Source organism: Molothrus aeneus, chromosome 10, assembly GCF_037042795.1.
Source record: "Molothrus aeneus isolate 106 chromosome 10, BPBGC_Maene_1.0, whole genome shotgun sequence".
Taxonomy (NCBI): domain Eukaryota; kingdom Metazoa; phylum Chordata; class Aves; order Passeriformes; family Icteridae; genus Molothrus; species Molothrus aeneus.
Genome location: NC_089655.1, coordinates 18,499,746 through 18,514,328, shown reverse-complemented (window position 1 = coordinate 18,514,328; position 14,583 = coordinate 18,499,746). Strand labels below are relative to the sequence as shown.

At 40.0% G+C, this 14,583-nt stretch overlaps 1 protein-coding gene across 2 annotated transcripts in view; it reads left to right on the top strand.

The window, feature by feature from the left end:
* Nucleotides 1-14,583, top strand: part of FXR1 (FMR1 autosomal homolog 1) — a 32,009-nt gene that overhangs the window by 14,008 nt on the left and 3,418 nt on the right. Inside the window, exons 5-15 of one of the 2 annotated variants that reach the window (XM_066556988.1) lie at nt 2,060-2,208; nt 2,633-2,726; nt 3,578-3,694; nt 3,795-3,965; nt 7,151-7,229; nt 8,386-8,495; nt 9,132-9,218; nt 9,977-10,184; nt 11,755-11,958; nt 12,638-12,838; nt 13,587-13,667. In XM_066556988.1, coding sequence (XP_066413085.1) covers nt 2,060-2,208; nt 2,633-2,726; nt 3,578-3,694; nt 3,795-3,965; nt 7,151-7,229; nt 8,386-8,495; nt 9,132-9,218; nt 9,977-10,184; nt 11,755-11,958; nt 12,638-12,838; nt 13,587-13,667 — 1,501 coding nt within the window. The remainder of the gene's footprint in view (nt 1-2,059; nt 2,209-2,632; nt 2,727-3,577; nt 3,695-3,794; nt 3,966-7,150; nt 7,230-8,385; nt 8,496-9,131; nt 9,219-9,976; nt 10,185-11,754; nt 11,959-12,637; nt 12,839-13,586; nt 13,668-14,583) is intronic. The other variant, XM_066556989.1, reaches the window with a different exon arrangement.

Here is a 14,583-nt window from a genome sequence, read left to right as displayed (position 1 = left end):
CTGAATAAAGTACTATAAACATGACAAAAGAGAATTATAAGTTGTGACTGTTTTGGAATGACCTTTGCTGCATGCACAACAGAGGGTCGTGCCCTCAGAGCTGAGCAAGTGACTTCCATTATCTGTAGTTTAATTGCTTGAAGGACTGAAGGCATGCACAAGGACAGGATTTCTCACAAACCTGTTTTGTGGATTGAACTCTGTGCTGAAAATGAAGTAAAGTACCTGTGCTTAAAAGCTGTTTGTCATCTGTAAATTAGGCCAAGCTATTGCTGTGGGTGGCTGTGGGTTGGTTTTTGTGTGTATGTTTTTACTGAGTGTGGTGGAAGGACACTGCTTGTTTTGTTTTTACTTGTGTCAAGTTTTTATTTTGCCATAAATAAATGGTTGTTTGCAGCTGCCAATTAACTTGCAGATTCAGACACTTGAGTGTATAGAGGTGTGGCAGTGTTTGACCCAGTCTCATTAAAGCTTTATTTTGTGGAATGGCAGCAAGAGAATTGAACTTCATTGGGGAAAGAGTCCTGTGTTTTGATGCTTTGCTGTATCAGATTCCTAAAAGCAAAGGAAACAGTATTAAAAAATAATAATTATCCAATTTCTAGTATTGTTTAAAAACTGTCAACAAATACCAACTTTTGTTGAGCTCTGTAAGGGCAAGGTAGTAGTAAAGACCTACCGGGGAAGATTCTGTGTGTTGACCCATGTGAATAAAGAGCTCATTAAGAAATCAAGATAAAATGAGATAAACTGATTTAAATGATAGTTTGTCATTTGTAGCTATTAGGCTTTTCTTAAATGTCACAGAAATTTGAAATTTTGGTATTATTTAGCTTGCTGTGCTGCTTATTTTCATAAAAAGTCATGGAAGTAAAATTTTTTATTCCAATTTTTAATTTCTTACTTTTTACAAGAAAAAAAGTTTTTCACCCTCAATGTACAGTGTGGGATTGTCAAATCAGTTCTTTTAGGGAATTGTCCCTGGAAAGAACCTCACAGTTTGTGTTGGCTTCTTTGTACAGTCTTTAACACAGTTCTGTATTTAGATTTTTTTCTGTAGAGTTAATATTAAATTCACAAACAACCCACGTGTCCAAGAATTTGTCGCTTTGTGATTGTTCTGATATCCAGAGTTACCTTTAACTATAGAAGTTTTTAGAGCATGTAGTGGTAGTTCTCTAAAATTTAGTTGTAGTTTAGTGTTTATTGTTCCTTATTATCACTTAAGGTAATAATGATACATTGATACATTTCAAACAGCTTTGCATAATTTGGATGATACTTAAACTTAAAATTTGTAATTAGAAAAAAGTGTGTGATTATCAGAGTGATTTCCTTTTTCTGGATATTAAATTGTGTTGAGACAAACAGATCCCAACTTGAAGGGAGGAAGAGGTGAATGAACTGCTGCACCCCTAAATTGCAGCTAGGTGGAAGGGAGGAGAGGAGGAGGCTGCATCCCTAGCACAGAGCCAGGCTGCAGGGATGCTGTGCACACAAGCTCCTTTAAACTTGCATCTGTTGGGTGGAAGTGTAGGAGTAGATTATTGGTAACTTAAATCTTGTTAGTTCTCTTGCCCTCCTAAATTTGGCGGTGTGTGTCAAAAAGCTGGAGTTTCTGTATTGATTTTGATCTTGCATGATTCCCAGGTAGTTTGCCCACTGAATCAGTGGATTCACCTTGTTTGTTTTGGTGTTGCAGAGTAGATATTTCTGTGAAGAGGTGTTCTCTTTGATACATTTTAGAATTAAAGCTCCAGTAAACATTTTGGGTTTTGGAACTTGAACTGAACTAATTAAAATATTTGAAAGAGATGGGCATGAGAAAAATCAATCCAAGATGATGTTCTGGGGGACTGAGACTATGCTGATAACAGTGCCCTGATTTCAGTGGGGGAACACAGGGATGCTGAAATATATCCAGGCTCATTTGTGTAGAAATGTCTCACTGTTTTAGGGTTTTATATATAGTCATATTTTATGCTTCCTTGCTGGTGCTGGTAATGTTACTATGTCTTTGTTCCTTACTGAAGTTCTTATTTTTTAAAAAAACTCACAGTTTTATGTCATTGAATACGCTGCTTGTGATGCCACTTACAATGAAATTGTCACTTACGAGCGACTGCGACCCGTGAATCAGAACAAAACTGTCAAGAAGAACACCTTCTTCAAGTGCACCGTGGATGTTCCTGAGGACCTGAGAGATGCGTGAGTAGCTCTGACAATTCAAGAAGGCTTTTGCTCTATGGGAAGGGGAGAAGAGCCCACCTGGCTTCTGTTTTAGAGACTGATTGACAGGTCCACGAGGAGCCTCAAGGATGGTTAGGGCTGCACAAGCTCATTTAGAAACTGCTGACTGGGACCCCTGCTGAGCTGTCAGGGTGGGGACAGAGGGCAAGTTCTCAGGTGGGGACTTAGTGCCTGTACAGGTGATGCACTTCACAGTGGGCCTGTTACTGAGGCTTTCCATAGAATCCACAGGGAAACTGGCACCATGTTGAGGAGAATGGAAACTCTGCTGTTTCTGAACAGTCCTTGCCATAAACTACTGAATGTTCTTCGGTCTGATCATCTTATTGCATGTTTGGTTTTGCTGCAGCTTGTTGAAATAACAATCATTTTGTCTCCTTAGGTGTGCTAATGAAAATGCACATAAAGATTTCAAGAAAGCTGTTGGAGCATGTCGAATTTTTTATCATGCTGAAACTGCTCAACTAATAATACTGGTAAGTAATTGCTTCTGTCTCAATGTTCTGTGAATTCCCAGTATATTATTTACAGGAAATACATAGCCAGCTGTGTGTGTATATGGAAAATGGTTTAACTTGTCAAGCTATGTAAATTGTGAGAGATTTAATATAAGTAGACGCATTTAAATTTTGGGGGTAAGGCCTCCAATGCATACAACCTAAATTTCGTAGCAGCTTTGAGTTTAATTGTTTGTATGACTTCTGTCATTCTCAGCTGAGTTCTGTTTCACTGATTTTAGCAGGTGGCTCAGAGGTCAGTCATCTCCCTCCACTCTGGAGCAGTAGCTTTCCCCTCATGCTGTATTACACTGCTCAGTTTGACCCACAGCTGTGTTTCCCTGTGGAGAGCTGCACCAGCTCAGTGTAGCCATTAAGGAATTGCTCATTTAGATGCCTCTGTGGTGGTTTTCTTACTACATAGGGTTGTCCCAGCTTTAGTTTTTCTTCATAACTCCATTTACTCAGTATTATGCACTTGAACCTCCCTCTGCAGGATTGTTGTCCTTGATTATTTCCTTAGCTCTCTTATTCACACACACAGTGACAAGTATGTATATGGTGGAAAGATTTGTTTGGGCAACATCAAGGGGAAAGGTTACTGTGTAATTCAGCAGAAATGTCTTTAATATAAAACACGCTGTGAGTGAGAACCAATAGTTGGTGGTGGTGATGAATTTCTCATGCTTTGTTTTGAGGAAGAACAATGTTCATGTAACTTCTGGACATTGAGGTCATGTTTATGACTCTAGTTTCAATAGGTTCCTGATTTATCCTTTGAATGTATATTTGCTTATAAAGCCAAAACTTAGGTTCCCTCTCTCCTGTAGTCTGCCAGTGAAGCAACAGTGAAGAGAGTGAACATCCTCAGTGACATGCACCTGCGCAGCATCCGCACCAAGCTCATGCTGATGTCGAGAAATGAGGAAGCTACAAAACACTTGGAGGTAAAGCCACAGATTGTGGCTCTTGTTGCTTGAAACTGAGCTCAGAGCAGTGCCTTACAGTGAGTGCACGTGGATGAGTCTGCCTTTGTTTTCCCTTCAGTGCACAAAGCAGCTTGCTGCAGCATTTCATGAGGAGTTTGTAGTCAGAGAAGATTTAATGGGACTTGCTATAGGAACACATGGCAGTAACATACAACAAGCCAGAAAGGTTCCAGGAGTTACAACCATTGAGCTTGAGGAGGATACCGGTACTTTCAGAATCTATGGAGAGGTAAGGGGGAACTTCATATGAATCCTTGAAGCATTTCACTCTGTATCTGCTTTTAGAGTGGCAAGAGCTGTACCCAGAATTAAGAACAGAAAGCACTTCCTGAGTTTTTGTGTGAGTGTCATTGTGTGTGTTGACACTGTGGCAGCTTCACATGCATTTATTTGAAATACAAGCCTTTGTTGCAATGGTGACCTCCATAAGGTGTATTCTGTCCTAATCACTCAGTTTTGCTGTATATCCTGGGTCAACCTGAGAGAGGTATCATTTTATCATTTCCTGCTATTTTCCTTGGTCATGGGTTTAATTGGGTTTCTTTTCTCCCTCAGAACCTTACTGGTTCTCTTCCTCCTTCCCCCCCCTCACTTCATGTGTATTTTACTGTGTGGTGTCTGCTTCTCTCACCTATCCAGGTGTGTTAAAACCTCTGTCTATTGCTTCTAACTCTTACATTTTGGCTATTTAATGTTGGCTTTGGAAGAATAATGATTTGCTCCAGGTTGATTCCATTTGTGTGACTCTTCTGAATTTAACAACTGCCTTGAAATATAGTTGATCTTTGGGCCAAAACAAGGATACATTCAGGAAGCAGAAGGCTGGTGACAAAAATGCCTCTCTCACCAGGTCTCTGTCAGAAAATATGTTGAGGGTTTTTATCCCTTGTCCCTAACACTACAGGTGTGACTGAGTTTTTGATGGTAACAGTTCTGAAAATCTGTGGTTGTCTCCTGTTTCAGGAATCTGAGGTCTTGAATTCTGCTCCATCTATGTCAGGAGTAGCACCTGGTTGTGATCAAAGGTTCAGATGAAGTTGGTCCTGTGGAGAGGAGGTCAAACTTCTGTACCGTGCAGTATCTCTGAAATTGTCCTTTTTTTGGAAACCTTAAATGCTTCCAGGGTATCAGGTTGGCAGCAGATCCTTCTTTCATCTACTACTGCCAGTAAATTGCATCTCAGTTCCTGAGGAAGAATGGCACAAGTTTAAATGCAATGGAATGTCCAGTGTATTCCAGTTTTGATCTCCTGCATGTGAATGATGTGATGCTGGAACTTGTGGAAAGGTTATGACTGTCACCAGCCTCTTACAGAGGGTCACAGCGATGATTATAAATACCAGATGCCCCCTAAATAAAAATGCCTTTAGGCACATCCAACCTTGTCCTTCGTAGAAGTGATAAGTGCTTCTAAAAATGCCAGGCAGCTTAACTATTCCACTTGATAAGGTTTTCAGCATCTGGCTACACTTGCCTATTCTTTTTGCCTCTCTTCAGCTGCAGTGGCAACCAGCCAGGCCCTAATGGCTGAATGCACAGGCAGACAATTTCAGGCTGAGATGTGTGGGTGTAGTGAACCAGTGTTGTTGACATAGCAGTCATGGTCTGAAGGTTTCCCGTAGCTCATGTTTTGCATACAAATAAAAGTTCACTGCTCAGGGCCGGGCTATCTGAGGGAAGAAACATGAAGATAAGTTTTAAAGACTATTGGAAACCTTTGTGGATAGAAGGAATCTAAACTGTATGGCATGTTGTTTATGCATTTGTCCCTGTCTGGTCAAGGCCATTTTGGTTTCAAGACCCTTTCCTGGTTGCCTGAGCTTCTGATTGTGATGCCTGTACAGGTCACAGGCCTGTGAACTTGTTTGGACAGCGTAGCTTGGACTACTTATGGAAATTTGTGCTTCCCGGAGAGGGAGAGCTGTGTCAGAAATAGAAAAGTTCCTCTCCGATCTTCATTGCTGTCAAAATGGAATTGCAGTCAATTCTTGTGTGATTCTTAACACTGGTAGGTATAATGCTGAATTTAGAAAAATATCCTGTATTTAATTTTTCTATTACACTCTTTGGCAGCATGGACATGTCTTGATTGTTTGGGCTGCTGTGCCAAGTAGTGAGAGCATCAGTGGTTGTGTAGGCTGTAAATCAGGGTTAACAAAGGTAGTTGCTAGTGACTGGAATCCTGTGAGGTCTTTAATCCATGTTCTACTACAAGGAACTGGGAATACCTTGTCTGAGTCAGCTTTATGTGCTCACTCATGTTGGGGTGTGAGTGAGTTAGACAGGTTGTACTTGTGTAAAAATCCTGAGTGCCCATGACAAGTGTAGAGAGGCTTACGGGTGCACAGGAGAGCTGCAGCTCTGGCAGTTGTGTATTTTCTTGTCCTGACTCTGCTTCTGTAAATGCATTCATGGTTCCTTTGTCTTTTTTGGGGAAAGAATTGATAAACATACCTGAGGCAGGAACTCTTTGCAGAATTTATTGAGGATGCAGAATTGGCCATTGTGTGTTAAGTTTGTATCATTTGAGCCGTTGCCCTGCAAATACAGCATAACCTCTGCTCTTCACAGTGGCTTCCTGTTCATCTGTTTCTCGTGCTTGATCAATGCTTTCATTATCTTGAAATCCAATTTGGCCATGTTTCTTTTGCCATCATTTTGACCTCTGCCAGGAGTCGAGGTTTATACATCTTCTTCTAGGATTTGCCTGATTTGATTAAAAGGTGCAGGAGCTGGTGGTACTCTCATTTCACATGTTGCCTAAAAATGACAGATGAAAGGGCTGAGGCATTAGTGTAAAATGGAAATTGTGCTCTTAAGCTGTTGTTACTGACTAGATGCTGATATTCTTTCCTTAATTCTACATTTCTGCCGTTGCTAATTTGAAGCCTTGTTTCTTGTTTCAGCATCTCAATTAACTCTCAATTAAATGATTTTCATCATTTAATAATAAAGCTGCAAGAGAGCATTTACAGGAGTTCTCCCCAGTAACCAGAGCCGCTGTCCTATCTTGGAAAGCATTTTAGATGAACTGTGGCCAGAAGCCAGCATTCTGGAAAGAGAGTGCCCTGGTTGTGAAATCACTTGCAGTGTTTGCTCAAAGCCCCATCCAGCCTGGCCTTTGAACTCTTCCAAGGATGGGGGATCTATTTTGATACCTCAAAATGTCTTGAGATAACATAAAAAAAAAGTTTTATTCCTTACTGATGCTTTGCTTTTCTACTGAATTTTGTCTCTGGGCATCTCACTCAATTATTCCTTTATGATTTAGCTCAAAACTAGATTAATTATGTCTTTATTCTTTTCTTTCTGGAAATAAGTTTATTTGGAAGACTGGCAACTGTTGCTACAAGGTTTTGTTCCTAACATTCTGTATTCACAAATAAATTCCATTTTTTTTAAATTTATTTCCAGACTGCTGATGCAGTAAAAAAGGCCAGAAGTTACTTGGAATTTGTGGAGGATTTTATTCAAGTTCCCAGAAATCTTGTTGGTATGTAATACTGCTGAAACTTGAAAAGTTGGGAAAAGGGAGCCTAATCATAACTTTGCAGAGAGGATTTAGGTGCCAGTACAATATTTGATTTCTCCATTTAAGTAGAAAGTGATTAATCTTTTAAAACTATATGTATCTGAATAATTACGAAATTGGATATATTTCTGCTGCATAATACTTTGTCAGGATTTTAGCACTTAAGCTGACTTGATTGCAGACTTGTACCACATAATTTAATGGTAATATTTGAAGTTTAGATTCTAGTGAAAAAACACGCTCTACTGAATTGGCTTCTTAAAAGTGCTGAAGCAAAGGTCCCAGGTTTAATCTGGGAATACTCATCTGGGTTGCAAGAATGACAGAAGATAGTTTCTCTGTACTGCTCCCTCCTGGGGTGAGGTTTGTCACAGGTGGTGGTTGGATGCTGGTGAGCTCCTGTATAAATCAGCCGTGCTCATAGGTCTCAGCCTCAGTCTCAAAATTGACATTTTTCCATGTTGCAGCTTTATGAAGGTGTAGCACAGTCTAGTAGGTTCTGTACTGAAAACCACCTGAAGGTGTGAAGTTAATTATGTTCCACTTGAAGACACAAACCTCTTCCCCTAGTCTGGTCTTCACAGGGAACTTCTTTCCTCTTCCCTCATTCTCCTTCCTTTATCCTGCTTTATACTCAAGTCTGGCAGCTTCCTCCTCCCCATGCCCCCAGCTTGTGGGCAGTGTGGGCATAGAGGCAGTGTAAAAGTTGGAGTTGTTCTACCTGATTGAACAGCTTGGATTATCCAGAGAAGTTATAACCCAGGCTTTAACGTTCTGCGGGGTTTGGGCCTTGGAGCCTGCATATTATAAACAATGTCATTTAAATAATTCATCTGCAAACTCTCATAACTTAGACTTTCAAGGTTTTAGAACTTGACCAGAAACTCTTGTGCCATTTTACTCTTGGTTTGGTTCTGTTGGAAACCTGTGTGCAGTGGTGATCTTCATTACTGCTTGTCATTCTGCATTTAGAGAGAGTTTAATTTTAAAATTTTTTACCCATTTTTTTCTGACGTAGCGTGGGGTATTCTTTAGGGATTTTATGTATAAAGTACAAATAAACATGTTAAAATACTTTGACTTTGGGTGCAAAATTAACCATTCTTGCCCTCTGAAGGAAAAGTTATTGGAAAAAATGGAAAAGTGATTCAGGAGATTGTAGACAAGTCTGGAGTCGTCAGGGTGAGAATTGAAGGAGACAATGAAAATAAGCTTCCCCGTGAAGATGTAAGTACTTCATTCTTTCCTGCTGTGATTAGGTTTATTTTCAAACCCAGTTTTATTTCAAAACCTGTGGATATAGAGAGCATTAGTTCTAAACTGGCATCTTGCAGTAGATTGTGTATAAAGTAATTCAAGGAAGGTTTTTGCTGCTGAAGTAAGAGGTTGTGTTTTTTTTGCTCTTTCTCCTACATATACTTGGGCTATATAACTAATTTGGGATTGTTAGTATTAAAAGTGTTCACATACTTTAAATAGATAAGAATAAAAGGGAAAAATCTTGTAAAGGTGCTTGTTCTTATAAAGTTGGTTTAATGAACCACCTTCTTGGTAATGTGTGGATGTTTCTATACACCTGTTGTGCTAAACACACCAGCACGTGTTGCATGAATATGAACGTGGGATGTGAGGTTACCTCAGCTCCAGAACAGGTTGTTGGGAAAGCTGGACAGTCTGAAGCCATTGCTATCATCCCAGCCTGAGCTATTTCTAGATGTCTTTGCAACCAAAGGCTCAGTTGCTGCCTTTGTTTAGCTCACTCTGGTAATTTAAAACAGATCTCTTTATATAATTTAAACAGAAAGCATTATTTCAATGATAATGTTCTCCCTGATAAAAAGCTTTGATACTTTGTTCCTGTAGGGAATGGTACCATTTGTATTTGTTGGTACTAAAGAAAGCATTGGAAATGTCCAAGTTCTGTTGGAATATCACATCGCATATCTAAAGGTGAGTGAGTGTGTTTTGGGAGAGAGAATCTTCAGAGGAAACTTGGGTTGAAGTACTTTTGAGTAACTTTGGTGGGATTTGCAGTTGTTAAGCTGTTCCTCTGTATATCAGGATTTAAAGCTTGGTGCCTTGAGCCCACCCTTGCCCATGGGTATCATGGGCCTGTTAACACCTTGTCATGGTTACTTAGTGCTGTTGGGGTTCAAAGAATCAGACTGTAAAGAGCAGGGCTTTAAGGGACTTTTGGGAACTAACACAGAATTTTTTGTCTGTGTTTGCGTTCTGCTGTTCTCAGGTTAATGCTCTGTTGGGGAAGGAGGGAATCTCTAATAGAACACAGTAATACAATGTGGTATTAGAACAATTATCTATTTAGGTTTAGTTGCTTTGTGATGTTAATAGAGCTTATGAGTGTGAATTGTGTTCCCTCATCAGTTTGCTTATTTATTTTTCCTAAATTTTACTGGAAAAATGTGCTGAACTACAATTGAGAAAGGTAGTAATAGTCTTAAAGCCAAGTTTCCTGCATAGTGGTGAAAGTTTTTAGATCTCTTCCAAAACTCAGAGATAACTCATCTTCAATTTCATTATTTGTAGTCACCTCCCAGATGTAGTCACACCAGGTGGTGTTAATTCTCCCGGGAATATTAATTCTCACAGGAATGATTATTTTCAATATGACTGGGTGGGGATGGTGTTTTGTGAGGGACATTTTTTGTCAGCACTCCTTTCCATGGTTTTTGTTTCCTTGTACGTAGGAGGTAGAACAACTAAGACTGGAAAGGCTCCAGATCGATGAACAGCTGCGGCAGATCGGGATGGGCTTCAGGCCCTCCTCTGCTCGGGTTCCCGAGAAGGAGAAGGGTTACACCACTGACGAGAGCACCCTCTCCTCTGTGCAAGGCTCCAGGTCCTACAGCGGCCGGGGCCGGGGCCGCAGGGGCCCCAATTACACCTCTGGCTACGGTGAGTGCCCTTGGGCAACCTTGGAACCCAGAACTGTCTCTGGATTTCTTTGTGTTCAGTGTACTTGGGTGAAGATAGGGTTGGAAATTCAGAATTGCTGTTTTATTTTGTTCATAGCTCAAAACTCCTCGTTAGTATTGTAGTCTTGAAGCTAAGTTTAAAACTGAAGAAATTACCAAACTGAGCGCTGGAAACACCTTGTCCTTGTGTGCTAGTTACTTAGTAAGTGACATCACAAAAGCTGGGAAGAGAGCTAGAGATGCTTTTCAGGAGACACAAATTTTTTTTTTAAAAATCTGAAATAAGCATTAGCTGTTTTGATTGAGAAGGAGAAAAAGTGCTTGTCTGTGATCATGGCCATCTTAGCAGCATATTTCTGAAAAGTGAACCAAAATAATGTAAAATGGAGACAGCACAAAATCCTGTTGGTTTTTTAATTTGGTCAGGAACTTACTGGATTTCTTTTAAGGTGAGGTATTCTGATGCATTTCTCAATTAAAAAGCACTGTTCAGTTCCTGACAGGTGTGCACATCCCCAGCTTGTCCAAATGGAGACACTGCATTTCTATATAGACATGTTTCACAAAGAAGAGCAATGTTATTTTTTCAATACAGTAAATTACTCTGGATATCTACATGTAGCTCATTTCTGTTAAAAAAGTTAGACACATTTTGGGTTTTACAGTCTGTCCCTGGCTATAGCTTCCTGGATCGTGCCAAGTGTTAGTTGTGCTGTTTCTGATGATGATGTTTGTAACTTCGTTTTTTTATTATTTCCCAGTGAGCTGACTGAACTGTAAGGAAAATTATTCACTTTGTGAACTCCAGATCACACACTGTGATTTGGAAAACTTAAAGTATTTTTTTTCCTCCCAAAATGGCAAGAATCACATTTAAGCCATATGGGTCTAAAACTTTATATTCTAGACTGGGTAGTTGGGGGATTTCCTGGATACCTAAAACGAAGAGTAGGTGTTGGGTTTTCAGGTAGTAAAAATCTGGGTTTGGGTACTTGGTACTACACCGATGGTGTTAGAGATGCTGTGTGATATAAACAGTGAAATTGTTCAAGCAGCATTACAGCATCCAGAAGGGGTTGCTTAGCAACAGCCATCGGCTATAAGGTGGCAAAGTTGTCCTTGGGAATTTCAGAGAAGTTGCCTAGAAACTGCACCAAATGCCTGCAGTGTGTAGACAAAGAGAAGAAACACTGCTAAATCCTTGGTTTATCTGTGTACAGAAATTACAGAAATTTCAGCCATTATTTCACATGTTAGTACAAACAAACTTAAACTGAGAATCGTCCTTAAGTAACTTCTGATCTATATTTTATGTGTTCATATATTTTTATATATGATTGTATATAAATACTAAAATATATCTATGATTGTATACCTGTGTGTGTATTCATACTTTAATATATATGTGTTTATGCATTATATTGTTTGTTAAAATAACATACATATATAACCAGCCATGCTGGCTTGGAATAGTTCTGTGAGGACATGAAACCAGAATATAATCCCCAAATTCATATTAATTTCCTGTTTTCTTTTCCTTCTCATACAAGGTACAAACTCTGAGCTCTCTAATCCCTCTGAAACAGAATCTGAGAGAAAAGATGAACTTAGTGACTGGTCCTTGGCAGGAGAAGATGACAGGGAGAGCAGGCACCAACGTGACAACAGGCGACGTCCTGGGGGACGAGGACGTAGCGTGTCTGGAGGTCGTGGGCGCGGGGGACCTCGTGGTGGAAAGTCATCCATTAGCTCTGGTACCGTGTTCCAAATGGGTTTTGAGATTTTCTTCCTGGCAATTTTCTGTATAACCTTATACTCTTTTAAAATACTCCATTTTTACATTACGATCTTAACACCTTGGGATTTCAATGCAGTTGTGTGGTAGCTATATCATAGAGTGTTTTAGATTTTTGCTTATTTTCACAGTTCACAGTGGTCTTAATTTCCTTCCATTACTGCTCACACATAATAATGTTATTAGCAAAGTCAGTAAATCTTTGGCATGTTGCCTATGGCTGCCTTCTGAGTTAAGCTCATGTTTAGATACAGAATGAAAGAAGAAATCAATGATTGGAAATTAGGTTTTATCAGAATCTGTGCTAATACAACACTGTGTCAGAAGTACCACACAACCACAAAGTGTAAGGTGTGTTTTATGTACTTAGCAGTTTTGAGTAAAAGGTCTCTAAATGTCACCTTGGAAATCTTTGTGGTTAAATAGTGCAAGGGCAGATTGGGCTGTTGTGCCCCAAACAGTTACTGTTGGGTTAGAGTCAGAGGATCCAGTTTGAGATCAAATACTTCATCTCTGTGTGTTACACCTTGCCTTAAGGCTGCTTTGTAGTTCGAAACTTTCAGCCACAGCTGTAAGTCAGCCTGAAAATGGTTACACATGTCTACAATATCTTAGGTGGACGCTTTCTGTTTGTTTAGTGCTTAAAGACCCGGACAGCAACCCCTACAGCCTGCTGGATAACACGGAGTCAGACCAGACCGTGGACACAGACGCCAGCGAGTCCCACCACAGCAGCAACCGCCGCAGGAGGTCCCGCCGGCGAAGGACGGATGAAGATGCTGTTCTTATGGATGGGATGACAGAGTCTGATACAGCTTCTGTTAATGAGAATGGTTTAGGTATGTAAATGGTTGGATGGTAGTCCCAGAGCAAGCTAAGAAATAAATGTGTTGTCCCTGTAAGTGTAGTGAAGCCCTTGTTTGTTTTTGTAAGTGACAAATCGTTGTTCTGTTCAAGGTTGCTGTCTGATTAAAGAAAGACTCCCTCCGTGGCAGTGCCATGGAATCTTCTGTTTACTGAGCTCCACTAGCCTTTTCATGTGCCTTTTTTTTGTAAAAACTGTCTGATGGAGACACCAAAGACTTGACTTGTTGTTTCCCATTGCACTGCTGCTTTGATAGAAACAGTACTGTCAGATCAACGTTCTGTTTTGTCCTTGGTAACCTCAGTCTTGGTGTGGGAAAGCTCCTTAAGTAGCTGTTAATTTGTCCCTACCCAGCTTCTACTTAAGAACTTTCCTTCAGTAAATTCTCTTGATACTCACTGGGACGAGAATACAATTGTTGCTTAATGTAGAAAAAAAAATTCTGGGTTATGTTGCTAAAATTTGACGTATGGTTACTTAATAAATGAAATCTGAGGTCATTAAGCCCGTGCCTAAATGTTTTAATGAACCAAGAACAAAAAGTAAAATCTAGCTTTTGTGTTACTGTGTATGCTTTCAGTATAAAATTTTCTTTTAGCTTTTCTGTCTTACTTAGTCTCTGTCTTTAACAGAAGCCATTTTAATTGCCCCATGCTGAAACTGCTGAAGAATTTATTTATTTCATGATCAGAAATAGTTCATTATAAACTTTGCAATTGCAGATGATAGTGACAAAAAACCCCAGCGACGCAATCGTAGCCGCAGGCGTCGCTTCAGGGGTCAGGCAGAAGATAGACAGCCAGGTAATTCGAGTGGAGCTGTGGGTAATCTCAGGTCAAAAGCATGAGAGAATGTTGTGTCTGCTGTTTTACATAGAGCTGCATAATATCAAAAGGTTACTCAATAACTAATAAGACTACTAGATAAAGATGAAAGACATTTCTTCTACTAGGAAAACTTCTAAAATCTGTCTAATGACACTAATTGATGTCTAACTTTTTGCTTGGACATACGAGTTACGCTTCTGATCCAGTTCTCACTGAAGTCAATGGCCAAAGGGCTGTTGAGTTCTGTGGTCCAGGATCACGACAAACATGAAGGTTCATGGTCTGCACTCACTGCATCTGTGCGCTTGCACTGACTGGGACACAACCTTTTCAGCACTGGCTGAGCAGCAGTGTTGGAGGGGCAGGATGTGGGTCCTGGCAGAGCTCAGTGAGGGAACTCAGGTGGGGTTTGCCAGCCCCACACCTGCATCACACTGCTGCTCTCAGTCCTTGGCTGTTGGGAATAGTTTAAGTCATCTGCAAATTGAGGGTGGGAAGGAGGAGGAATTTAAGTGAAATTGCATGTTTCCAATTTTTTGTTGTTGTGGCTTGTTGCATTTCTTTTGTGTGTACTAACACTTGAAATGTTAAAGGTGAACTGGCTAATGATGAATACAATGCCCTGTTTAGAAAATGCTTGTACATACATGGCGCAGGGTAGTAACAGAAGGTCTTCTAGATTGACAGGTTCAAAATTTCACCCATATTTGTCTTCTACTTGTATCTGTGGTGCTCATGCAACATTTGATTAAGAAGAAAAAAGTTGTTCTATTGTGCTAAAACTTGGGGGAAGGAAAAGATCAAACACCCCACCCTCCTAAAAAATTTCAAACCCACACATTTCTTCTCAACATTCCAGTTTTCATAGCAGTGATTTGTAAAGGGGCAGAAA